Consider the following 26,525-nt stretch of genomic DNA (forward strand, 5'->3'; position numbering starts at 1 on the left):
AAGATTTCATTTCAAACACTTACAGCAGCCTCATAGCGAAGCATTAATTGCACAAAACATCTGCAGCCAGTTCCTCACTGGCTGCAGATGTTTATATATATATATATATATATATATTGAACCCTTTCTGCACAATCCTCCAGCGCCAGACCCCAGAGCATGATCCGCACAGCCAGCCAACCCCTCACCTGTGCAGCCTTTCTGCTTACCTCTCCAGCGCCGGTCCCAGAGCCCAATCTGCACAGCCTGCCTGCCAGGCAGCTGACCCCTCACCCCACAGTTCCGATCCCCAGAGCCCGATCCGAACAGCCCTCCCGCCAGCCAGCTGACCCCTCGCCCCACAGCTCTGGTCTACGGAGCTCGATTCACACAGCCAGCCGACCCCCTCACCTCTGCAGCCTTTCTGCTTAATTCTCCAGTGCTGGTCGTCGGAGCCTGATAGGGACGGCCTGCATGCCAGCCGACTCCCCTCCCCCCAGCACTCTTCTCACCTGCCTCCTCTTGGGCCAGTCTCTGGATGCCTTGCTGCTCCTCCCCACTTCCAGTAGGATGCTGTCTGCTATGTCCACTCTGACCCACGAAGCCTGCCAAATGAGTTCCTGCTCATACACTCCAGGTACCATCTGTAGAAGCCATGAGCGAGCTCCCTCTCTGACTGAGCCTGGGACCCTAGTCCCTGCAGTCTTCCCCTGATAGTGGCCCTGCAGACAGCCAGATTATGTCTATTATTTCTACGTACTGCACATCCAGAAAGTTATTGCACATCCCTCGTATTTATTAGGTATGATAGCAGTGTTTGTGAGGGGGTATAATTAGCGATAGAGTTGAAGTATATGCCTAAAAATAGAAATTGAGGGAAGGTGTATATAATGATAGGTATTATATTGTACTGTTTTGAACAGTAGGTAAAGGAACTATAGTAATAATACTATAAATGGGTATACTACCTGTATATACTTGTAATGGCAGACTCAGTCAACACCTTTAAGAATGGGTTAGATAAATCCCTAATGGATAAGGATATCCAGGGTTACGGGGCATAGTCACGCACTATGGTTATTATAAAAAAGAGGGGTAAAACGTAACGGCAGTCATCAACTTCAGTCAAAATTTTCTACAAAATAATCGTGCATAGAAGACCACAAATAGGTTGAACTCGATGGACAATTGTCTTTTTTCAACCTTAGATACTATGTTACCTCGGTGAGCTGGGTTATTAACTTGTTTTATGGGAGATGCGGTCAAGATCCTGGAAGACGCTATCCCGACAGTCAGAATACCAACGGCGGAATCCCTACAGTAAGTGCTGGGGTTACGGTTAAATTTAGGGTTATGCTCTTTGGGGCTGGTTAAGGTTAAGCTGCGGGAGGGGATGGTTAGGGTTAGGCTGCTGGTGGATTAGGGTCAGGCTGTGGAAGGGGACGGTTAGGGTTCGGCTCAGTGAGAGGATGGTTAGGGTTAAAATACTTACCTGGATACATCAGGACTGTGAACGCTGGGATGCCACTGATAGCATTCTGACAGCTGATGTCGCGCCCCCACCGTTTGCACCACACTGTCCCCGCAACGCTCCATCTATGCCCTGGAAATGGAGCGTTGCCGACCCCCCCCCCCCCCCCCATCCCGCCCCACAACTGCCTCTGCCTGATTGACAGGCATAGGCAATTGCATTTTCTGCGGCTTCCCTGCAGAAAGTGCGGACGCATGTGTGGGACGGGTGCAGCGCATGCGCCTGCGGGGCGATCGTAATAATTCTGGTTGGATCGCGATATGCGATCTAACCTTAATTAGCCCCACTATTGGTACAATCAGCCGTTAATACCCTATAATTGGATAGTATGTATGCAGGAATCTTTGATAAAGTTGATAAATGGCTTCAAACGCTCTTTCTAGGCTCAGACTGGGGAGCGCTATATTGTTTCCTGAGCATAAAATTCCTCTGTGCATGAGATATTCACTTTGTCAGATCAGAGCATTTACCAGATCAGCGACACCCATCGGGTAGTGTGTACTTTTCTTACAGAAGAATCACTTTAACTGCTAGGGAATATAGAATGACACCATGTGACTCACTTAATACTTGTTTATTTATATTGGGCACTTTAACAAGTGACTTAATAAAATAATAATCACGTTAATTGTCATTATCTTACAGGGGAAAGTCTCTGTTTACATAATGCAAATAGCGTTGACATTGTATTACTGGAACAGCTTTATTGAGTACTTCACTTGCACATTCCTCTTTTGATAGGCTTGCAAATGGCAGTGAACTCATTGGGTGTTGTAAAGCGAACTATGACATAAATCAAATAAGGGTGATTTATTACTGCGGGCAGTGTGGAGGGTATTGACAATTTATTACATGGTCATCTACAAGTTGAAGTACTCCAATATTGTTTTGAATTCTGTACAAGTACAGTTGAATAAAAATAAAATAAATAATAAATGAAATATAAATATGGCCCCTTGTTTTCTACATTTTGGAGTTGGATAACTGCAGCCGTCTTATCACTGCAATAATACACTTCAATCCTTCATAGTTAAATACTAACTAATGACTCATTCTCTTTAGCTCTATGGAGGCCACACAACAGTATAGCTCCAACATTTTCAATTTTGTAATGGGTGACAGTCTACATGCATTCAAATAGGGACATATCATGGTATGGGCATGTGAAGCACTGCAAAGCTGCCCCCAACCATCCTCCTCCATTGTGGTAAGTCAGCTGCTTACAGTCCCAGCATTGGTGACAAAGGTCATTGCTCTAAATTGGTCTTGCTAAAATGGGGACTGTCAGATATGATAAGGTTTTTTTTTTTTTTTTTTAAATGGATGGTGAAGGATGTGGATCTAGGTTCACACCATGTTCCCAGACATGTTTATTGGTTGACGACATTTTTTTGTTCAGCATATCGCTAATTTAATCCTGTTATACTTGGATACATTTTCATACTGGGCAGATGTATTAAACTAACCTCTTCGATCGCTAACTGCCGGGTCCCGATTTACCACATTATCTCAGTGCACTGGGCACCTGTATTGGCCAAATGTATTATGTTCCCCTGAGCCCTAAGGACGCCGTGGGCAATCAATAAAGTACAAAAAAAAAAAACCCGAAGCAGCTACAGTGCTGCAGTGCCAGCCCCGACCTGGCGATGTGACAGAGGGGGATTAACGTGAGGCAAAGAGCCACCTCAGCTGTCGTACATAAGGTAGCCAGCACCTTCATATGTATGCAGCATGGCAGGCAATATTGTTGTATGTGCTGTGTGCATTCGTTCCAACCCAGATTGTGAGCCGCTTCTTACATTCAGGGGAAGTGGTAACAGCAGGATATAATGTGCGCAATGTGCAAAATGCACATAGCGCACGTTCTTACATCGGCCCCACTGTGTGTTATCTTGTACTGACATTGAAAGTACTTTGATGTTTTATTTGTAACTGTTATGCTTCAATAAAGAAAAAATGTGTTTAAAAAAATAATAATTCTGCTTTGTATGTAAATTGATAGCTTAATTCCTTTCATCTCTGTAGAGATTCATTATTCTGTAGATATGGGTTTTACCAAATTAGGAATTATTGACTAACTTTGTGATAGGTGTCAATCTGCACTAATGGCCTAATTCAGACCTGATCGCTTCCCTGTGTTTATGCAGGGGGCTGCGATCTGATAGCTGCCACCAAGAGAGTGAAAACCCGCCCTGTGCAAGTGTGTGAATACATGCGTACGCAGTACGAAAACTTTGCCAAACAGCGGACAGCTGCAAATCCATTCGCAACTCACTCACCATCGAATGATTTTTCCAGTATGTGCAGTCTGTGCGTAGCCCAGGACTAACTCCTACAATGTGATAGAAACAGGTTGTTCGGGGCCGGAGCTGACATCAGACACCCTCCCTGAAAACGCTCCGGCACGCCTGCGTTTTTCCTGACACTCCCAGAAAATGGGCAGTTACCACCCACAAACGTCCGCTTCCTGTCAACCAACTTGCGTACACCTAGCTATCTAAATTTTCGCACCATTCTTTCGCAGTTTGACCTCACGCGTACGCATTGCAAACCATACGCATGCACAGTTGATAATCGCTCATCATCCGAAATCGCACAACAGCGATCAGGTCTGAATTAGGCCCTAAATCCATAGCAACCAATAAGATCTGTACTTTCAGTGTGTAACCAGCACTAGGCTGGTGAAAGTTTGTAGCTGATGTACTAAATTGCTATTATGGTGCACCAAGGTGATTCCTGATGTTAACATCAGTGGAATCCTTTATTATGTAATCAGTAATGTATTTTACTGTTTGAATGATGAGAACAAAAAATGCTTGAGGTGGGTTAGGTAAGTAGACAGTAGCTTTACATAGAACCTTAACTAAGCTTTTCAGAATTTTTTAATGAATGTCCGGCCTTCATTTAAAGCTAAAAGTAAAATATAATTTCAATTCCAACTTTAAACATTTAAAGAACAATTTCATAAATAATCAGTACTAAAACAAGGAAGCTGGACTATTCCACCCACCTCATATCTCCTTCTAATGGTAAAAGAAATCAGAAAGTCTCGTGATTGCTTAACCAACTTCCCCTACATTAAAGCTATAAGCTTAGTAATGGATAGCAGTGGACCAAGGGCTGGCAAAAATAAGAATTTACTCACCGGTAATTCTATTTCTCGTAGTCCGTAGTGGATGCTGGGTACTCTGTAAGGACCATGGGGTATAGACGTGCTCCGCAGGAGACTGGGCACTCTTAAAAGAAAGATTAGGTACTATATCTGGTGTGCACTGGCTCCTCCCTCTATGCCCCTCCTCCAGACCTCAGTTAGGGAAACTGTGCCCGGGAGAGCTGACATTACTAGGAAAGGATTTGGAATCCAGGGTAAGACTCATACCAGCCACACCAATCACACTGTACAACTCGTGATAACTATACCCAGTTAACAGTATGAACAATAACTGAGCCTCTCTCAACAGATGGCTCATACAATAACCCTTTAGTTAAGCAATAACTATATACATGTATTGCAGAGAGTCCGCACTTGGGACGGGCTCCCAGCATCCACTACGGACTACGAGAAATAGAATTACCGGTGAGTAAATTCTTATTTTCTCTGACGTCCTAATGGATGCTGGGTACTCCGTAAGGACCATGGGGATTATACCAAAGCTCCCAAACGGGCGGGAGAGTGCGGATGACTCTGCAGCACCGAATGAGCAAACTCAAGGTCCTCTTCAGCCAGGGTATCAAACTTGTAGAATTTTGCAAAAGTGTTTGAACCCGACCAAGTAGCAGCTCGGCAAAGCTGTAAAGCCGAGACCCCTCGGGCAGCCGCCCAAGAAGAGCCCACCTTCCTCGTGGAATGGGCTTTTACTGATTTAGGATGCGGCAGTCCAGCCGCAGAATGTGCAAGCTGAATGGTGCTACAGATCCAGCGAGCAATAGTCTGCTTTGAAGCAGGAGCACCCAGCTTGTTGGGTGCATGCAGGATAAATAGCGAGTCAGTTTTTCTAACTCTAGCCGTCCTGGAAACAAAGTTTCAGGGCCCGGACTACGTCCAGCAACTTGGAATCCTCCAAGTCCCTAGTAGCCGCAGGCACCACAATAGGTTGGTTCAAATGAAACGATGATACCACCTTAGGGAGAAATTGGGGACGAGTCCTCCATTCTGCCCTTTCCATATGGAAGATCAGATATGGGCTTTTACATGACAAAGCCGCCAATTCTGACACACGCCTAGTCCAAGCTAAGGCCAAAAGCATGACCACTTTCCATGTGAGATATTTTAGCTCTACGGTCTTAAGTGGCTCAAACCAGTGGGATTTTAGGAATCCAACACACGTTAAGATCCCAAGGTGCCACTGGAGGCACAAAAGGGGCTGAATATGCAGCACCCCTGTAACAACGTCCGAACTTCAGGCAGTGAAGCCAGTTCTTTTTGAGAGAAAAAGGGATAGGGCCGAAATCTTGGCCTTTATGGATCCTAATTTTAGGCCCATAGTCACTCCTGACTGTAGGAAGTGCAGGAATCGACCCCCCTGGAATTCCTCTGTAGGGCCTTCCCGGCCACACACCAAGCAACCTATTTTCGCCATATACAGTGAAAAAGTCTTGCTGTCACGTCTTTCCTAGCCTTTATCAGCATAGGAATAACTGCATCCGGAATGCCCTTTTCCGCTAGGATCCGGCGTTCAACCGCCATGCCGTCCAACGCAGCTGCGGTAAATCTTGGATCAGACAGGGTCCCTGTTGCAACATGTCCTGACCGAGAGGCAGAGGCCATGGGTCCTCTGAGAGCATTTCTTGCAGTTCCGGGTACCGAGTCCTTCTTGGCCAATCCGGAGCAAAGAATATTGTTCACACTCCTCCGTTTATTACAATTCTCAGCCCTTGGGTCTGAGAGGAAGAGGAGGGAATATATAGACCGACTGGAACACCCACGGTGTTACTAGTGCGACCACAGCTATCGCCTGAGAGTCCCTTGACCCAGCGTAAAACCTTTTTATTGAGGTGGGACGCCATGTAGTCCACCTGAGGCAGTTTCCATCAATTTGCAAAACTGCGTGAAGACTTCCTGATGAAGTCACCACTTTCCCGGGTGGAGGTCGTGTCCACTCCCGGAATGAACACTGCTGACAGTGCGCTTACTTGATTCTCCGCCCAGCGAAGAATTCTGGTGGCTTCTACCCTCGCCACCCTGCTCCTTGTGCCGCCCTGGCGGTTTACATGAGCCCCTGCGGTCTGACTGGATCAGAACCGGTTGGTCGCGAAGCAGGAACTCCGCTTGACTTAGGGCATTGTATATGGCCCTTAGTTCCAGGATATTGATGTGAAGGCAAGTCTGTTGGCTTGACCACAAACCTTGGAATTTTCTTCCCTGTGTAACTGCCCCCCACCCTCGGAGGCTTGCATCCGTGGTCACCAGGACCCAGTCCTGAATGCCGAATCTGCGGCCCTCGAGAAGGTGAGCACTCCGCAGCCACCACAGGAGAGACACCCTGGCCCTGGGGGATAGGGTGATTAACCGATGCATCTGAAGATGTGATCCGGACCACTTGTCCAGTAAGTTCCATTGTCCTTGCATGGAACCAGCCGAAGGGGATGGCCTCGTATGATGCCATCATCCTTCCCAGGACTCGAGTGCAGTGATGCACTGACACCTGTTTTGGTTTTCAATGGATTCCTGACCAGTGTCATGAGCTCCTGAGCTCTCTCTATCGGGAGATAAACCCTCTTCTGGTCTGTGTCTAGGATCATGCCTAGGCGAGGCAGATGAGCTGTAGGAACCAACTGCGACTTTGGAATATATAGAATCCAGTCGTGTTGCCGTTTCACTTCCAGAGAAGGTGATACGCTGTCCAGCAACTGCTCTCTTGATCTCGCTTTTATGAGGAGATCATCCAAGTATGTGATAATAGTGACACCTTGCTTCCGCAGGAGCACCATCATATCCGCCATTACCTTGGTGAAATTGGTAATGACAATCCCGTACCGCAATTCTGAGGTACGCCTGATGAGGTGGATAAATGGGGACACGAAGGTATGCATCCCTTATGTCCCGATTCATTTCAGGCATGCAATGACCGCTCTTAGCGATTCCATCTTGAACCTGAACCTTCAGGGATTTTAATACAATATGGGTCTAACCGAACCGTCTGGTTTTGGGATTATAACATGGTCGAATAATAACACCCTCTTGTTGAAGGAGGGGACCCTTGACCACCACCTGTTGAAGATACAATTTTCGAATTGCAGTTAACACTGGCTCCCTCTCTTGGGGGGAAGCCCGCCGGGTACTCGGTGAGGGGGCATCTTCTCACAGTCCAGCCTGTATCCCTGCGATACAATTTCTATTGCCCAGGGATCTAACAGGGAGTGAACCCACTTGTGGCTGAACTTACGAAGGCGTGTCCCCACCGGGCCTAGCTCCGCCTGTGGAGCCCCAGCGACATGCGGTGGATTTTTGTAAAGGCCGGGGAGGACTTCTGTTCCTGGGGACTAGCTGTGTTGTACAGCTTCTTTCCTCTGCCCCCGGCTCTGACAAGAAAGGACGCACCTCAGACTTTCTTGTTTCTTTATTCGAAAAGCTGCATTTAATAATGTCGTGCTTTCCTAGGCTGTGAAGGAATATAAGACAAAATATCAGAATTACCAGCTATAACTGTGGAGACCAGGCCCGAGAACCTTTCTCCACACAATCCTCAGCCTTCCACATGCCTCTTAAGTCGGCATCATCTGTCCAATGTATATTCTACAGGACACGTCAAGCAGAAATCGACATAGCTTTTGTCTCTAGGACCCAGTATACTCATGTTCCTTTGGGCATGCTTTATAATTATATATCTATCACTTAAGACAGCATCTTAAAATATTTATATGAATACTAGGGTCTCAATCTCTGCTGATAAGGTACCTGTCCACGCTGCCACAGCGCTATAAACCCATGCCGACACAATCGCCGGTCTGGGTAGTATACTAGAATGTGCACGCTATCTGCAGGATCCCTGAGAATAGCTAGTGCAAACAGGACACCCAAGGGGAAGATTCTCAACACATCCTGGCCCTAGTGGGGAAAGGATACAGCCTGAGAATTCTCTTGTGGGAAGCTGCCGTCTCTTGTCTGGAGATTCCCGCTCTTTTTCCTCATGAGAGGAGGGAAATTTACCTCAGCATTCTTCCCCTTAACATGTGTACTCTCGTGTCAGGGACAGATGAGTCATCAGTGATATGCAAATCATCTTTTATTCCAATAATCATATATTGAATATCTTTTAGCCCTCTTGGCTGTAACTTTGCATTATCGTAGTCGACAGTGGAGTTAACTCCGTGTCGATACTTTGTTATTTTGGATTGTGAACATAGAGAGACTCTGAAGGACTCTGTGACATAGGGACAGACCAGGGTAGATTTCCTTTCTGTTCCCTAACCTTTTGTGCAATAATTTTACTTCAGCACTTACACATATCCAAACAGGTGTCGGCGTTGTTGATGGAGACACCCTCCCACACACTTATCCGCTCTATCACCTCCTTAGAGGAGCCTTTTACCTCAGACATGTCGACACACGCGTACCGACACACCACACACACAGGGGATGCTCTATTTGAAGACAGTTTCCCCACCAGGCCCTTTGGAGAGACAGAGAGAGAGTATGCCAGCACACACCACAGCGCTATATAATACAGGGATGTACACTATACTGAGTGATATTTCCCCTATAGCAGCTTATATACACAGTTTTGCGCCTAAATTTATGTGCCCCCCTCTCTTTTTTACCCTTTGTGTACCAGGATACTGCAGGGGAGAGCCTGGGTAGCTTCCTTCCAGCTGAGCTGTGAAGAGAAAATGGCGCCGGTGTGCTGAGGAAGAAGGCCCGGCCCCCTCAGCGGCGGGCTTCTGTCCTTTTATGTACTTTAATGGCGGGGGTTAATGCAAATATACAGTGTATCAGACTGTATTATGTGCTTTTCGCCAAGTAAGGTAATCTAGTTGCTGCCCAGGGCGCCCCCCCCCAGTGCCCTGCACCCATCAGTGACCGGAGTGTGTGGTGTGCTAAGGGAGCAATGGCGCACAGCTGCAGTGCTGTGTGCTACCTTAATGAAGACCGGAGTCTTCAGCCGCCGATTTTCAACTTCTCTTCGTTCTTCTGGCTCTGCAAGGGGGACGGCGGCGCGGCTCCGGGACCGGACGACCGAGGACTGGGCCTGTGTTCGATCCCTCTGGAGCTAATGGTGTGCAGTAGCCTTAGAAGCCCAAGCTAGCTGCAAGCAGGTAGGTTCGCTTCTCTCCCCTCAGTCCCACGTAGCAGTGAGTCTGTTGCCAGCAGATCTCACTGAAAATAAAAAACCTAACAAATACTTTCTTTTCTAGGAAGCTCAGGAGAGCCCCTAGGGTGCATCCAGCTCTGGCCGGCCACAGATACTAACTGAGGTCTGGAGGAGGGGCATAGAGGGAGGAGCCAGTGCACACCAGATATAGTACCTAATCTTTCTTTTAAGAGTGCCCAGTCTCCTGCGGAGCCCGTCTATACCCCATGGTCCTTACGGAGTACCCAGCATCCACTAGGACGTTAGAGAAAATGTATTACAGTGGACGGGGAAGAAGCTGCTGAGTAATGGACATGTGGTGTCGAGGACTCTTTGCCCATTTCCATTTTCTCTGACGTCCTAGTGGATGCTGGGGACTCCGTAAGGACCATGGGGTATAGACGGGCTCCGCAGGAGACTGGGCACTCTAAAGAAAGATTTAGGACTATCTGGTGTGCACTGGCTCCTCCCCCTATGACCCTCCTCCAAGCCTCAGTTAGATTTCTGTGCCCGGCTGAGCTGGATGCACACTAGGGGCTCTCCTGAGCTCCTAGGAAGAAAGTGTTTGTTAGGTTTTTTATTTTCAGTGAGACCTGCTGGCAACAGGCTCACTGCATCGAGGGACTAAGGGGAGAAGAAGCGAACCTACCTAAGTGGTGGTAGCTTGGGCTTCTTAGGCTACTGGACACCATTAGCTCCAGAGGGATCGAACACAGGACCCGACCTCGTCGTCCGTTCCCGGAGCCGCGCCGCCGTCCCCCTTACAGAGCCAGAAGCAAGAAGGTGGTCTGGAAAATCGGCGGCTGAAGACTTCTGTCTTCTCCAAGGTAGCGCACAGCACTGCAGCTGTGCGCCATTGCTCCTCATGCACACCACACACTGCGGTCGCTGATGGGTGCAGGGCGCTGGGGGGGGTGCCCTGAGCAGCAATACTGACACCTTGGCTGGCAAACTGGCACCATATATAGCCCCAGAGGCTATATAGGTGCTTTTTAACCCCTGCCAGAATCCATAAAAATGCGGGAGAAAGTCAGCGAAAAAGGGGCGGAGCTATCTCCTTCAGCACACTGGCGCCATTTTTCCCTCACAGCTCCGTTGGAGGGAAGCTCCCTGGCTCTCCCCTGCAGTCAATACACTACAGAAAGGGTTAAAAAGAGAGGGGGGGCACAATTTAGGCGCAGTATACAATATATATAGGCAGCTATAAGGGAAAACACTCTTTATATGTGATATCCCTGTGATATATAGCGCCCTGGTGTGTGCTGGCATACTCTCCCTCTGTCTCCCCAAAGGGCTTTGTGGGGTCCTGTCCTCTGTCAGAGCATTCCCTGTGTGTGTGCTGTGTGTCGGTACGGCTGTGTCGACATGTATGAGGAGGATAATGATGTGGAGGCGGAGCGAATGCCTGTAAATGTGATGTCACCCCCTGCGGGATCGACACCGGTGTGGTTGGACTTATGGAAGGATTACATGAAAGTGTCAACTCCTTACACAAAAGGTCGACGACACAGAACAGCCGGCTACTCAGCTTGTGCCTGTTCCAGCGTCTCAAATGTCATGGGGGGCTCTAAAAACGCCCGCTACCTCAGATGGCAGAAACAGATGTCGACACGGATACCGACTCCAGTGTCGACGACGATGAGACGAGTGTACCCTCCAAATAGGTCCACCCGTTACATGATTGAGGCAATGAAAAATGTATTACACATTTATGATAATACCCCAGGTACCACATAAAAGGGTATTATGTTTGGTGAGAGAAAACTACCAGTAGTTTTTCCTGCATCTGAGAAATTAAATGAGGTGTGTGAGGAAGCGTGGTCTTCCCCCGGTAAGAAATTGATAATTTCTAAACGGTAATTGGCAGCGTACCCTTTCCCGCCAGAGGATAGGTCACGTTGGGAAACAGCCCATAGGGTAGATACAGCGCTTACACGCTTATCAGAAAAGGTGGCACTACCGTCTCCGGATACGGCCGCCCTGAAGGAACCTGCTGATAAAAAGCAGGGGGTTACCCTGAAAGATATAGTCACACACCCGGGCATTATATTGCGACCAGCCATTGCTTCGGCATGGATGTGCAGTGCTCCCGCTGCGTGGTCAGATTCCCTGTCGGAAAATAACTATAGATAGGGACAATATTTTGCTGACAATAGAGCATATAAAAGACGTGGTCTTATACATGCGTGATGCACAGAGGGATATTTGCCGGCTGGCATCAAAAATAAGCGCTAGGTCCATTGCCGCCAGACGGGGGTTATGGACTCGGCAATGGTCAGGCGATGCCGACTCGAATCGGCACATGGAAGTTTTGCCCTATAAGGGGGTAAAACTGTTTGGGGATGGTCTTTCAGACCTCGTTTCCACAGCTACTGCTGGGAAATCGACTTTTTTGCCACAGGCTACCCCACAACAAAAGAAAGCACCGTATCATCAAGTACAGTCCTTTCGGCCCCAGAAAAGCAAGAGGGCTAGAGGCTCATCCTTTCTGCCGAGAGGCAAAGGTAGAGGAAAAAGCTGCAGCACACAGCTAGTTCCCAAGAGCAGAAGTCCTCCCTGCGTCCGGTAAGTCCACAGCATGACGCTGGGGCTGCTCAGGCGGACCCGGGTACGGTGGTGGCCCGTCTCAGAAATTTCAGCGCCCAGTGGGCTCTCTCACATGGATCCCTGGGTCCTTCAAGTAGTATCTCAGGGGTACAGGCTGGAGTTCGAGACGTTCTTCCCCCCGCCGTTTCCTAAAATCTGCCTTACCGGCACCTCCCTCTGCCAGGGAGGCGGTGTTGGTGGCTATTCAACACTATAATCACAACAAGTGATTGTCAAGGTGCCCCTCCTTCAGCAAGGAAGGGGTTACTATTCCACAATGGTTGTGGTACCGAAACAGAACGGTTCGGTGAGACCCATCTTAAAATTAAAATACTTGAACTTTTATATCAGAAGATTCAAGTTCAAGATGGAATCGCTCAGGGCGGTTATTACGAGCCTGGACGAGGGGGATTACAGGGTCTCCCTGGACATCAAGGATGCGTACCTGTATGTCCCCATTTACCCTCCTCACCAGGAGTACCTCAGATGTGTGGTACAGGACTGTCACTATCAGTTCCAGACGCTGCCGTTGGAGTTGTCCACGGCACCGAAGGTCTTTACCAAGGTAATGGCCGAAATGATGATACTCCTTCGCAAGAAGGAAGTTTTTATTATCCCGTACTTGGACGATCTCCTGATAAAGGCGAGGTCCAAAGAACAGTTGGTAGTGGGGGTAGCACTCTCTCGGGAAGTGCTACAACAGCACGACTGGATTCTCAATATTCCAAAGTCACAGCTGGTCCCGACGACACGTCTTCTGTTCCTGGGAATGATTCTGGACACAGACCAGAAAAGAGTGTTTCTTCTAGTGGAAGCACACGAGTCCTGGAAAAAATGGTAGCTTCGTACGAAGCATAATTCCATTCAGAAGTTCCACGCAAGGACGTTCCAGTGGGACCTGTGGGACAAATGGTCCGGGTCCCATCTACAGATACAACAGCGGATAACCCTGTCGGCAAGAAACAGGGTGTCGCTGCTGTGGTGGCTGCAGAGGGCTCATCTACTAGAGGGCCGCAGATTCGGAATACAGGACTGGGTCCTGGTGACCACGGAGGCCAGCCTTCGGGGCTGGGGTGCAGTCACACAGGGAAGAAATTTCCAAGGAGATTTCGCTTCACATAAATATTCTGGAGCTAAGGGCCATTTACAATGCCCTAAGCAAAGCAAGGCCCCTGCTTCAGAACCAGCCGGTACTGATCCAATTAGACAACATCACGGCGGTCGCCCATGTAAACAGACAGGGCGGCACAAGAAGCAGGATGGCGATGGCAGAAGCCACAAGGATTCTCCAATGGGCGACCTACACCCGGGAGAATGGGGACTTCTTCCAGAAGTTTTCCAAATGCGGGTAAACCGTTGGGAATGACCACGGGTGGACATGATGGCGTCCCGCCTCAACAAAAAGTTGAAAAGATATTGCGCCAGGTCAAGGGACCCTCAGGCGATCGCTGTGGACGCTCTAGTGACACCGTGGGTGTACCAGTCGGTTTATGTGTTTCCTCCTCTACCTCTCATACCCAAGGTACTGAGAATAATAAGAATGCGAGGAGTGAAAACCATACTCGTGGTTCCGGATTGGCCAAGAAGAGCTTGGTACCCGGAACTTCAAGAGATGCTGGCAGAGGACCCTTGGCCTCTGCCGCTCAGACAAGACCTGCTGCAGCAGGGACCCTGTCTGTTCCAAGACTTACCGCGGCTGCGTTTGACGGCATGGCGGTTGAACACCGGATCCTAAAGGAAAAGGGTATTCCGGAGGAAGTCATCCCTACCCTGATCAAAGCCAGGAAGGATGTCACCGCAAGACATTATTACCGCATTTGGCGGAAATATGTTGCTTGGTGTGAGGCCATGAATGCCCCGAGGGAGGAATTTCAACTGGGTCGATTCCTACACTTCCTGCAAGCAGGGGTGACGTTGGGCCTCAAATTGGGGTCCATCAAGGTCCAGATTTCGGCTCTGTCGATTTTCTTCCAGAAAGAACTGGCTTCACTGCCTGAAGTTCAGACTTTTGTCAAAGGAGTTCTGCATATTCAGCCTCCTTTTGTGCCCCCAGTGGCACCTTGGGATCTCAATGTGGTTTTGGCATTCCGGAAATCACATTGGTTCGAACCACTTAAGACTGTGGAATTAAAATATCTCACGTGGAAAGTGGTCATACTGTTGGCCCTGGCTTCGGCCAGGCGGGTTTCAGAATTGGCGGCTTTGTCTTGTAAAAGCCCTTATCTGATTTTCCAGATGGATAGGGCAGAATTGAGGACTCGTCCTCAGTTTCTCCCGAAGGTGGTCTCAGCTTTTCACTTGAACCAACCTATTGTGGTGCCTGCGGCTACTAGGGACTTGGAGGATTCCAAGTTGCTGGACGTAGTCAGGGCCCTGAAAATTTATGTTTCCAGGACGGCTGGAGTCAGAAAAACTGACTCGCTGTTTATCCTGTATGCACCCAACAAGCTGGGTGCTCCTGCTTCTAAGCAGTCTATTGCGCGCTGGATTTGTAGCACTATTCAGCTGGCGCATTCTGCGGTAGGATTACCGCAGCCTAAATCAATAAAAGCCCATTCCACAAGGAAGGTGGGCTCATCTTGGGCGGCTGCCCGAGGGGTCTCGGCTTTACAACTTTGCCGAGCAGCTACTTGGTCAGGGGCAAACACGTTTGCTAAATTCTACAAATTTGATTCCCTGGCTGAGGAAGACCTGGAGTTCTCTCATTCGGTGCTGCAGAGTCATCCGCACTCAACCGCCCGTTTGGGAGCTTTGGTATAATCCCCATGGTCCTTATGGAGTCCCCAGCATCCACTAGGACGTCAGAGAAAATAAGATTTTACTCACCGGTAAATCTATTTCTCGTAGTCCGTAGTGGATGCTGGGCGCCCATCCCAAGTGCGGATTGTCTGCAATACTTGTACATAGTTATTGTTACAAAAATCGGGTTTTGTTGTGAGCCATCTCTTCAGAGGCTCCAATTGTTATCATACTGTTAACCGGGGTTCCTATCACGTGTTATATGGTGTGATTGGTGTGGCTGGTATGAGTCTTACCCGGGATTCAAAATCCTTCCTTATTGTGTCAGCTCTTCCAGGCACAGTTCCTAACTGAGGCTTGGAGGAGGGTCATAGGGGGAGGAGCCAGTGCACACCAGATAGTCCTAAATCTTTCTTTAGAGTGCCCAGTCTCCTGCGGAGCCCGTCTATTCCCCACGGTCCTTACGGAGTCCCCAGCATCCACTACGGACTACGAGAAATTGATTTACCGGTGAGTAAAATCTTATTTTCCTTTCCTAGTCACCACAATACTAGGATACTAGCCACAATCAACTCCATCCAGGTGCTTGAGGATGTGGCCTTTTGAGAACAGGAGGCCAAAAATGATTGCAACAACATTTAGTGTAGCCACTGTGATTACTGGAGGCCCAATGTTATAGAGGACTCCAAGAGTCAGCAGCCATTCCATCTTCCTAGGGTCTCTGTGTGACAGTTAATTGTAACTTTAACCAACTAAATATATGGAAGGCAGTGAGAAAATATTTTCCCCATCACTCTTTTCAGCCAATCAGAGCTCACAAGAAAGTCTAATAGGATCTCCACTGCAAACGTCTTACGTCAGCACCTTCCTGGTGAAAAGGGTAGGGTGAGAGAATTTTCTTTTATGTTGAATTAAGAAAATAATTGATTTGGTGGGGGGAGGGGGGGGTTTCTTTAGATCGGCCACATTGAAGTAAACTATAGCCGAGTTGTTGCAAATCAGGCAACGGCATACACATGAAAAGTGTATATGGTCATGCTTTCCTAGCGCTTCAGAGCATTTGATGTCACCAAAATGTGAAGTAGTAGCCAAATGTACCTACCTTGATGCCAGTTCCATAGATATTTCCTCCAGTGACCTTCCTTTTGTATTTGGGACAAACATTAAAACAAACACCAGAGATCCTAGGCTCATCACAGCATAGCTAAAAATCATCCACGTCAGGCCAAGAGTCTCTGTTTGTAATAAAATAAAGAAGAACAAGAGAAATTACCATACTGCTGAAAATGAAAATCTATTTGCAATGTGTGATTAATTAAATGTTGTTAGGTTGCTTGCAAAAACTAAGATATAGGAATTGTATGTTTGTATAATTTTCTATTGGTGCTCCAGTTTTCTCCCATAGTCCCAAAAACATACCGGTAGGTTAACTGTCTGCTGAAATAACTGTACCCTAATTTATGACAGATATCTCCTGCCAAAGGGTAGCTACTGCAGACCAAGGCGTAACTACCATGGGTTGAGGAGGTACAGTTATCAGTTCCCCTTTGTCCAACAAGTGAAGAGCCAGGCCTGAAACAGCCACAAACAGGACAGTGTTGGTGACCGTTAGACTGGGGGTGGAACAGGAAACAAGACCAAAGAAAGGAAGGTAAGTGTTCTGGTGCTGCTGAGGGAGGGGGGGTGGGTTAGGGGTCGCATTGAGCTCAGAGTGGGGGTCAGTGTGTGCTGATAGGCAGTCAGTACATACTGAGAGGGGGTCAGTGTATACATGAGAGTGGTCAGTGTGAGCTGAGAGGTGTTCAATGCATACTGAGAGAGGTTCAATGTATGCTGATAGAGTGGCTCAGTGGGTGCTGGGAGCATGCCTGTGAGTGCTGGGAGTGAGTCAGTACATGCTGGGAGGAGATTGGCGTGTTCTGGAAGGAGGGGGTCAGTGCATGCTGGGAGGGGCTTGGTGGGTACTGGAAGGCTATAGGTTCATGTTGGGAGTGGATTAGTGTGTGTGCTGGGAGGGGGTCAGTGTGTTCTAGAAGGGGGATGGTGACTGCTGGGAGGGGGTCAGCGTGTGCTGAGAGGGTTTGCTGGGAGGGGGTCAGTGTGTTCTAGAAGGGGGATGGTGACTGCTAGGAGGGGATCAGCGTGTGCTGAGAGGAGTTTAGTGCATGCTGGGAGGGCGTCTGTATGTGCAGGATGGGGATCAGTGATTGGTGGGAGGAGGTTGGTGCATGCTAGGAGGTGGTCAGTGTGTTCTGAAAGGGGGATGCTGACTACTAGGAGGGGGTCAGCATGTGCTGAGAGGGGTTCAGTGCAAGCTGGGAGGGCGTAAGTATGTGCTGGATGGAGATCAGTGATTGGTGGGAGGAGGTTGGTGCATGCTAGGAGGGGGTCAGTGTGTTCTGGAAGGAGGATGGTGACTGCTAGAAGGGGGTCATTGTGTGCTGATAGGGGTTCAGTGCATGCTGGGAGGGGGTCAGTATGTGCAAGAAGGGGATCGGTTATTGCTGGGAGCTTAGTGCATGCTGGCTGGGGATTGGTGAATGCTCGGAGGAGGTCAGTGAGTAAGTCCCTTGAGGTGTAATAGGCTATATGCTGCAACTTGTTTCAAGTAGGACTGGCTTGATGCTTGTATTAAAAATGATAGGCGTTAGTAAGCATGCCCCCTAGTCAGCAGTAGGTATGTCCACTCCATGGGAGTGCTGCAGAGTAGTGTCTCTAGAAGATTTGAGGGCCCTTTCAAAATATTGGTATGGGGCCCACAAAGTTCTAGTTATGCTCCTGCTGCAGACTATAGTCTCCATTATTCATAATAGGCACTGTGGTCTGCCCCTATGCATCAAGCTTCAAAAACTTTAGCCTTACGGAGCTTGGCTTAGGTGGTATTTCAGATCTGATCATAGCAGCAAATTTGTTAGCAGTTTGGCTAAAACATGGGGGTCATTCCGAGTTGATCGCACGTAGCAACTTTTTGCTGCCCGTGTGATCAACTAGATGCCGCCTATGGGGGAGGGCTTTTTTGCATAGCAAGGCTGCGAACGCTTGTGCAGCCCTGCTATGCAAAAACAGGGGTGGTTTTCAGTATGCCGACTGACGGGATCCCGGCGCACAGTATACCGGCGCCGGGATCCCGACAGCCGGCATACCGACACTTATTCTCCCTCGTGGGGGTCCACGATCCCCCTGGAGGGAGAATAAAATAGCGTGGCGCACGTAGCGTGGCGAGTGCAGCGAGCTTGCAAGGGGCTCATTTGCGCTCGCCACACTGTCGGTAAGGCTCCCGGCGCCGGTATGCTGGTCGCTGGGAGCCCGACCGCCGGCATATCGTAGTGAACCCCAAAAACAGTTTTGTGGAGAAGTAGACCAGGGTAACTGATACTTACCCTGTGCGATCGATCCAGCGATGCAGGAAACGGTGAGTTGCCGCCCCGAAACACCTTACTGCTGTCAATCTTCTTTCGATCGCGCTAGCGATCCCTTTCTGCAGTCTTCTAGTCGTTGCCCAGCGACGGCCGTCGCTGGGCAACGACGCGCGTGCGCATTGCAGCAGCCGCGCAGACCAGACCAGTTTGCACCGCTGCGACAACCAGCAGCGTGCGAATGGGCCGGAATGACCCCCATGTGCACTGCAGGGGGGCAGATATAACATTTGCAGAGAGAGTTAGATTTGGGTGGGTTGTATTGTTTCTGTGCAGGGTAAATACTGGCTGCTTTCTTTTTACACTGCAATTTAGATTTCAGTTTGAACACCCCCGAACCAAATCTACTCTCTCTGCACATGTTATATCTGCCCCCCTCCCTGCAGTGCACATGGTTTTGCCCATTAGCTAACAAATTTGCTGCTACGATCAGGGCCAGTATTTACTAAAAATTCGAGTTTGTCCGATTTGTGTTTTTTTTTCTAAGTCCCAATCCGGGAATTCACTAAGCACCAATCTCGGCAGTGTTTGGACTATTCGTAATGGTTTGAATGACAACGTTCACAAATACGAATGAATAGACCATCGGTTAAACGCGGCTTTTATTTCATAGAATACGGGCATTCACTATTCATTCGTATTTGGGTGTTAGTTTCTGAGTGCTCAATTGCGGTCGTATTTTTTTGCGATTCGGTAAAAAAAGCGGCAAAAAAATAGACCTGCTTTTTTCATCCGTGTTTACATGTGTTGACACGTACAAATCATTCTAACCTGAATTAGGATGCTTATAAAAGGGACACAAACTTCTCTCATGCAGAATAATTTATTTCCTTATGTTTGCAGGCCAAAACTTGAAGATTTGTAAGGCAATACACATTTTTCAACATATATCCATTATTACACACATTTGTGTTCAACTTTCAAATATTTCAAATGTTGTTGTTTCTGCATCATGTTTTTAAATCTGATTACTTATTTTTAACACACACAAACATGGCACAACAATAATGTCAGTCATTTTCGGACTGAATTATCTAAATATTATTCCCAACATATTAGGACACTTTTAGCCAACTCAATTGTGTTTTTATTGTCAATTCATCTAGAGAAGAAATGTTAAACAGTTACAATTCACATTGTAAATTGTATTGGTCATGGATGAATCTGCCTGGCTGCCAATTAGTCTGTCTGCTGACTCAAAGAATGATTAGAATCTAGAAAGAGTAATGATTAGAAAAAAATCAAGTGGTCTGCTTTCTGCCTGCTTAAGACATTCTGCCTGGCTGCCAATTAGTCTGTCTGCTGGCTCAAAGAATGATTAGAATCTAGAAAGAGTAATGATTAGAAAAAAATCAAGTGGTCTGCTTTCTGCATGCTAACATCTATGTACAGCTCAAACAACAGTTTCCGGCTATCAAAAAATACAAAGATGATAAAGAAGAAATTTGCAAACAAAATTCCTGTTGTTGTTTGTACCAGTTATAATTAATGATGTTGTACAAATTGTCAAGGAGCAAAGTGTTATATATATTCTGTTAATCATACACTTGGTAAGTGTTTTGTTTGTCTTCTCTTTAAAGAAATGGGTGTGTGTTTTTTTAAAATGTTTATTTGGGTGGTTGCTTGTCCTGGCCTTTGCCTTTACCACTGTCATGTTGGCATGCTCTGGTGGAGCGCCTTGGTGGTGACGACACTGGCGTTACATTTGGAGTAGTCGTACCAGAACTGCTGCTTGTTTGCTGTTGCTGCAGGGATCGGAGTGTTTCATTGAGGTTAGTGAGGGTGGCATTGAGTTCACGTGTTGCAGCATTTTGATTGTCTACAATTCTGGACATGGATTCATTGATCATTTGATTGCGTTCTAAAATGTTGATATAGCTTTGCTGTTGTCTGTGCTGTTCTTCCATTATGCGCTGTAAGTTGCCCATGACATGTGTAATGTCTGCACGCATGATTTCCATGGTATTTGCAATTCTTGTGTTTGTTTCATTTTGTCTACTCAGATTTCTGCTGATTCGTCTGAGGTGAGATGGTAGGCTTGCAAACATTTGGGTCTGCCTACGCAGGCAATCTTCATTAGTGGCCTGCTGTCTAGCCCAAATGGTCCAGAACACTTGATCAGGGCCTTGTGTTACTGGTGTTGTTTGGCTGTGTTGGGGTGGTGGTGTGCTTTGCTGTGGTGGAGTACTCACAGGTGCTGGGGGGCTGATTCCTTCGATTACTGGATGCATTTCTAACATGATTGTGTCATCCATGTCACTGTGTTGCTGTTGTTGCGGAGGGATGCTGGTACCAGGACTAGAAGCTGAAATTAAAAACATTTATGCGTTACTTATCCATATGTTTAATACATTGGTACAAAGCACTAAACATGGAACACATGTAATGGACTGGTGCTTTCAGATATCCGGCCTAGCAACATCATCACTCATTACTTAAATACATACATACTGTATGCCTGTTTGTGGCAAATGTGTCTGGTTACTTCATTCTGAAAGCAAACACATGAGTTGTATGGTACATCAGACATACTCCTGACTAAAAACACATTGTAATCCATAATGTGTTGCCTCATAGTGTCTCCAACCAAAACATAGTAATGTTTTTGTATGCAGTTGGCAATGTTAGGACAAACACACATGTGTAAATGATTCTAACAACCTTACTATTTGCAAAGCTTACACATGAGTTTATGTTGCAGCATCTTCCACACATTGTGCTACTGTTTGGCTGATGTGGACATACATATCTTAACTGGATGTTGTGAAGGCCACTTTGTTAGGTTTCCATTTCATGTTTTACTGACTTGGGTAAGTATAGCAGATTTTGATGGGTATTTACTTAATGAGTTTAAGTAAATGGTTTTTTAAAGATCTGACATTTTTAATTGTTATCACAGTTTGTTACTCACAATCAAGATGAGGGGAGTGTGGTTGGCGTCTTGGAGGTGTGTCCAAAATTTGGAGTGGGGGCACCGAACAAACAGTAGATAATCTTCGTGGCGGGGTAGCCTGCTGTGGTTGGCCCTGGACATCAGACCTTGCTTTCTTTGCTGGCAGATGTTTTTTGTGGTGTGTTCCAGAAGTGCGCCTTCTGCTGCTTAAGACTTCTTTGGATGGACCTAGTATTGAAAGTGGCATTTTGTTATGGCCATTCATTTACAAACCTAACCTATACTACAATGGACACTTTACCTGCTTCCGCAGCGTGATCATCATCAGATGTGATGGGAGTGACTGTAGGACGACCAGTACTGCTTTTTTTCAACACTGTAAATCCAAAAACAAAACAAAAACAGAAACAAAAAAACATGCTATTGTTAATACATCCACCCATTATGCTTATAAACATTACATCTTTATAAAATGGATGTTTTATTATAAATTTAAAAATAAGGACATTAAACACAAAAAGCACAACATCAAACCCAAAACAACGTCCAATAGCCATATGCACTATGGAAAGTGCAACACAGGGAATCATATACAGGACACAGACATAGGACACAATTCCAAAAAAAAACACTAACAAGTCAAAACACACACAGCTTCATTTTCAGAAAAAAATTACAGATGCAATATAGAAATAGGTCTGTGATGTGGCACTCCAAACACACATTACCACAATATGAGGCCAACAAAAAAAAACAAACAGTAAGGTAACTATGTCTGCAGTTGTTGTGTCAGTGTACAAATACAGACTCAAAATGAACCAGCAAATAGTGGCCTTGACTTAAACAATATTACATTGAGTACTAATGAAATTACACATGTAACTGCCTTCAAAGACACTTTGCACTACTCCAGCCTCTAACATATCAACCACTGATTTGGAAACATTGCACATGGATAACTGAAATAAAAAACATATTCCAACTTTCAAAATGTACAATGTGCAAAAGGAAAACATTATTGCGGGACAATTCAATGACACACCAAGTCCAAACTACACATGGAAAATGTACTGTCCAAAAACCACATGACATACAAGCAAGTAAGACGTTACATTGACTTTTGAATAAAACATGACCCAAAACAATGTATTTGATGATGCACACTTGAAGATGGGAGTAATATGCAACGTCACATGACACACATTTAAAACATACAGTAAGCCAGAAGTAATGTCATAGAATGTTAAGGCAAATACACATGCTCACCATCCTTCCTGGGGCGATCGGAATCCCGGACATGGGTTGCAGACACTACTTCTGGAGGGATTATAGTCCGCATGGGCTCCTCATAGTCCAGATATGTGGCAATAAAGGGCGGACCACCACCGGTTTTGCGAGCCGACTTCGCCTCCTTGGCCATTTTGGACTTGACACGTCGCTTTATGTCATAGTACGGTTTGCGGCACGTGTCCTCCGTCCGCTTCACCACCCCCTCACTATTTACAGCAGCAACTACTTTCGCCAACAACACCGTCTTCCTCCGTGTTGGCACCTTGGCTGACTCAGGCCCAAATAGCTGGCGCTGATACTTCATCAGCTCCCGCACCAATGCCACATTTTCTGCATAACTAAACTTTACATTCCGCCCAGTCTTAGTAGTGGTGCGTGGCTGCGGAGCTCTCTGACTTTCACTATCACTGTCACTTGAGGCTGCTGCAGCAACCTCACCCACCTCCTCCACCTCACTAACCTCACTCACACTCACCTCCTCCACCTGACCGACCTCCTCCCCCTCACTCACACCCTCCACCTCACCCACCTCTGAGTCACACATAATTGTGTGTCTAAACACTTAACACAGAAAAAGAAAAAGACAAACAACACACTCCTCCACTACCACTGCACAAATCACACACACACACACACACACACACACACACACACACACACACACACACACACACACACACACACACACACAGTGACAAGGGACTTTAAAAAAAAATTACTTGGACCAAAAATTAGACAAAACCACAAAATACAAGACTACAAGAATGACAAGACTACTTTCAAACACAATACTACACTCAGAAATCGCCCAAAAAACTCCTCACCAAACCAACTACTTACCAACCTCCACAGCACAACCTCCCTCCTCACCACTAACTAAACCCACGAGGTGCGGACGGTTTGGGGCATATTTATATGGTTGCGCACAGACACTCCTACCATCTGAAACACAACCAATCACGAACGGGGATGAAAATCGAAACTAAAAGTGAAAATGCGGCCGCGGGAAAAAAAAACCCCTGCCGCGTTTAACTTAGGAAAAAAAACAGCAAATACAACAAAAACACGTACGCAAACGAGAATGACGGCCGCAAATGTGCCAAAAAAAACCGACTGGCATCGACATCGGAAAACACGAAAACAATAAACTCGAATGCTTAGTAACTTTGCGTATATGGATTCAAAAAGTTGCATGAAAATGCACCCGATACAAAACGAGTTTAAACACTACACAAACCGACTCAAACACGAATATTAGTAAATATTGGCCCAGGTCTGAATTACCCCCTTAGTCTTAGCTGTATGGACTTGGCTAATGACATCTTCAGATGCCGCTATTCGCTTTGTGCCTATGGAGGCTCTCAGGATTCAGCTAACACAGAAGCGAAATCTTGACATATTGAAGGCAGGGATTAATATAATATCTACAATGATTATTTTCTCTTCCAACCATTTACACAATACACCCTGCTAGGTAATTATCTACCGTATATCACCCAGCAGCCTGCCACCCTATGTGGAATCAAGGCCACAGGTTTACAGAGCATTTTAGTCACAATTGTGCAGTCCCTGCAGCACAAACTATCCTTCAATCAATTAGTCTTATTGATTCGGGCTCAGCGTGATGTGTGCTAGCCCGATCCTTACTACATGCAGTCAAGATCTAAATCAGCGATAGCGATGCGCGGCCTATCGCTATGGGGCACAGACATGGAGCAATCAGTGCTTAATTTCTAAACAATCTAGTCAGATTGCTTAGAAATTAAGCAAAAATCGCTACGTGTGTACCCCCCTTTAAATAACTCTTTCATTGTAAGATAGCTTAAGCAATCAATAACTTCTTAAAAGACTAAAGGGGGGTACACATGTAGAGATGTGTCCCAGAGATGTGTGCTGAGTGATCTAGCACAGATCGCTTAGCACACATCTCTGGACGCTCAGTACACAGCGCTATGTGTGCTGAGCGAGGAAAAAAAACAACACCGCTCACTTCACGCAGAGGTGAAGTGAGCAATCTGACTAGATATGGCATGCATGCAGGCCAATCTAGAATCAGCGATAGCGACGCGCAGGGCCACGCATCGCTATCGCTATGGGGTATAAACATGGAGCGATGTGTGCTTAATTTCTAAGCAAAAGTACATTGGGTTCCACAGAGAAACATCAGGGTAGAGTGGATCTTGATCCAGAGGCACTAACAGGCTAAAGCTTTAGGCTGTCCCAGGATGCATTGAGGCCTCCTCTATAACCCTGCCTCCAGGCACTGTTAGCTCAGTTTAATTAACCAGTCCAATGCAGGAGCAGGTAAGAGAGAAGGTAGATGTTAGTCCAATAGAACCACATTCTCACGACAGGAGAAGGGACCAGCGGCTAACGCCATACAAACCCACAGAAGCTAGGTGCGTCAAGGTGGGCGCCTGTGGAACCCAATGTACCTCGCAGAAAGAGAGTTAACAATGGTAAGTCTACCATAACTCTCCTTTTCTGCAGCAGGTTTCATTGGTTTCCACAGGGAACCATCGAGGATGTCCTAAAGCAGTTCCTCAAGGGAGGGGACGCACCTTAACGGGTATGAGAACTTGGTGTCCAAAGGAAGCATCTGGGAGGCGAGAGTATCTAAGGAATAGAACCTAGTAAATGTGTTCAGAGAGAGCCACGTAGCTGCCTCGCACAATTGTCCTGTGGACGCGCTATGGCGGGCCGCCCAAGAAGGTCCAACAGGCCGAGCAGAATAGGCATTAATAGAAGCAGGAGCTTGGAGACCAGCCTGCACATAAGCTTGTGCAATCACCATTCTAATCCATCTGGCCAAGGTTTGCTTATTCGCAGGCCAGCCACGTTTGTGAAAATTAAACAAAACAAAAAAGGGAATCTGACCTCCTGAGTGAGGTAGTTCTCTCCACATATATACAGAGAGCCCATACCACATCCAAAGACCGCTCTTTGGAGGACAAATCAGAAGAGATAAAGACCGGAACCACAATCTCTTTGTTAAGGTGAAAAGATGACACCACCTTAGGTAAATAACCTGGACGAGTTCTAAGAACTGCCCAGTCACGATGAAATATTAGAAAGGGTGGACGACAGAACAATACGCCTAAGTCCGATACCGTTCTTGCAGAGGCAGTAGCCAGTAAAAACAAGATCTTGGCTGTGAGCCATTTAAGGTCCACCGTTTCAAGAGGTTCAAATGGAGACTCTTGCAGGGAATTCAGGGCAACAGACAGATCCCATGGAGCCACAGGAGGGACATAGGGAGGTTGAATCTGTAAGACATCCTGAGTGAATATATGAACGTCAGGTATAGACGCAATTTTTCTATGAAGTCATACCGACAAGGCACATATGTGAACCTTGAGGGAGGCCAGACGAAGGCCTAAGTCCAGGCCTCTTTGCAGAAAAGCCAGAGTTCTAGAAGTTCTGAATCTGTATGCATCATAATTCTTATCAGCACACCAGGTGAAGTAAGAATTCCAGACCCTGTAATAAATCCGAGCAGATGCCGGTTTGCGGGCTTTTTACTTAGTTTGGATGACCGCCTCAGAGAATCCTTTGGCTACCAGGAGTGATGCCTCAAGAGCCACGCTGTCAAAGCTAGCCTGACCAGGTCCGAATGAAGACAAGGGCCCTGTACGAGGAGGTCTGGGTGCTGAGGAAGTAGTAGAGGACACTCTGTCGATAGACCCTGCAGGTCTGAGAACCAATCTGTTCTCTAGTCTGGGGCGACTAGAAGTAGAAATCCTCCTTCTTTGAACTTCCTCATCACCCTGCACAGGAGTGACACTGGAGGGAACACGTAG

The 26,525-nt window shown here is 46.9% G+C and overlaps 1 protein-coding gene across 3 annotated transcripts in view; it reads right to left on the reverse strand.

Moving 5' to 3' along the window:
• SLC2A12 (solute carrier family 2 member 12) overlaps nucleotides 1-26,525 on the reverse strand; it is a 187,531-nt gene that overhangs the window by 39,109 nt on the left and 121,897 nt on the right. The window contains exons 4-6 of one of the 3 annotated variants that reach the window (XM_063917367.1): nucleotides 21,737-21,811; nucleotides 21,454-21,663; nucleotides 19,356-20,847 (exon numbers count right to left, since the gene is read on the reverse strand). The exons of 1 other annotated variant lie outside the window; for it this stretch is intronic. In XM_063917367.1, coding sequence (XP_063773437.1) covers nucleotides 20,150-20,847; nucleotides 21,454-21,663; nucleotides 21,737-21,811 — 983 coding nt within the window. In that variant the 3' untranslated portion in view covers nucleotides 19,356-20,149. Of the gene's footprint in view, nucleotides 1-16,228; nucleotides 16,362-19,355; nucleotides 20,848-21,453; nucleotides 21,664-21,736; nucleotides 21,812-26,525 lie in introns of those variants that run through there. One more of the 3 variants, XM_063917368.1, reaches the window with a different exon arrangement.

This window comes from Pseudophryne corroboree, chromosome 4 (genome assembly GCF_028390025.1).
Source record: "Pseudophryne corroboree isolate aPseCor3 chromosome 4, aPseCor3.hap2, whole genome shotgun sequence".
Lineage (NCBI taxonomy): Eukaryota > Metazoa > Chordata > Amphibia > Anura > Myobatrachidae > Pseudophryne > Pseudophryne corroboree.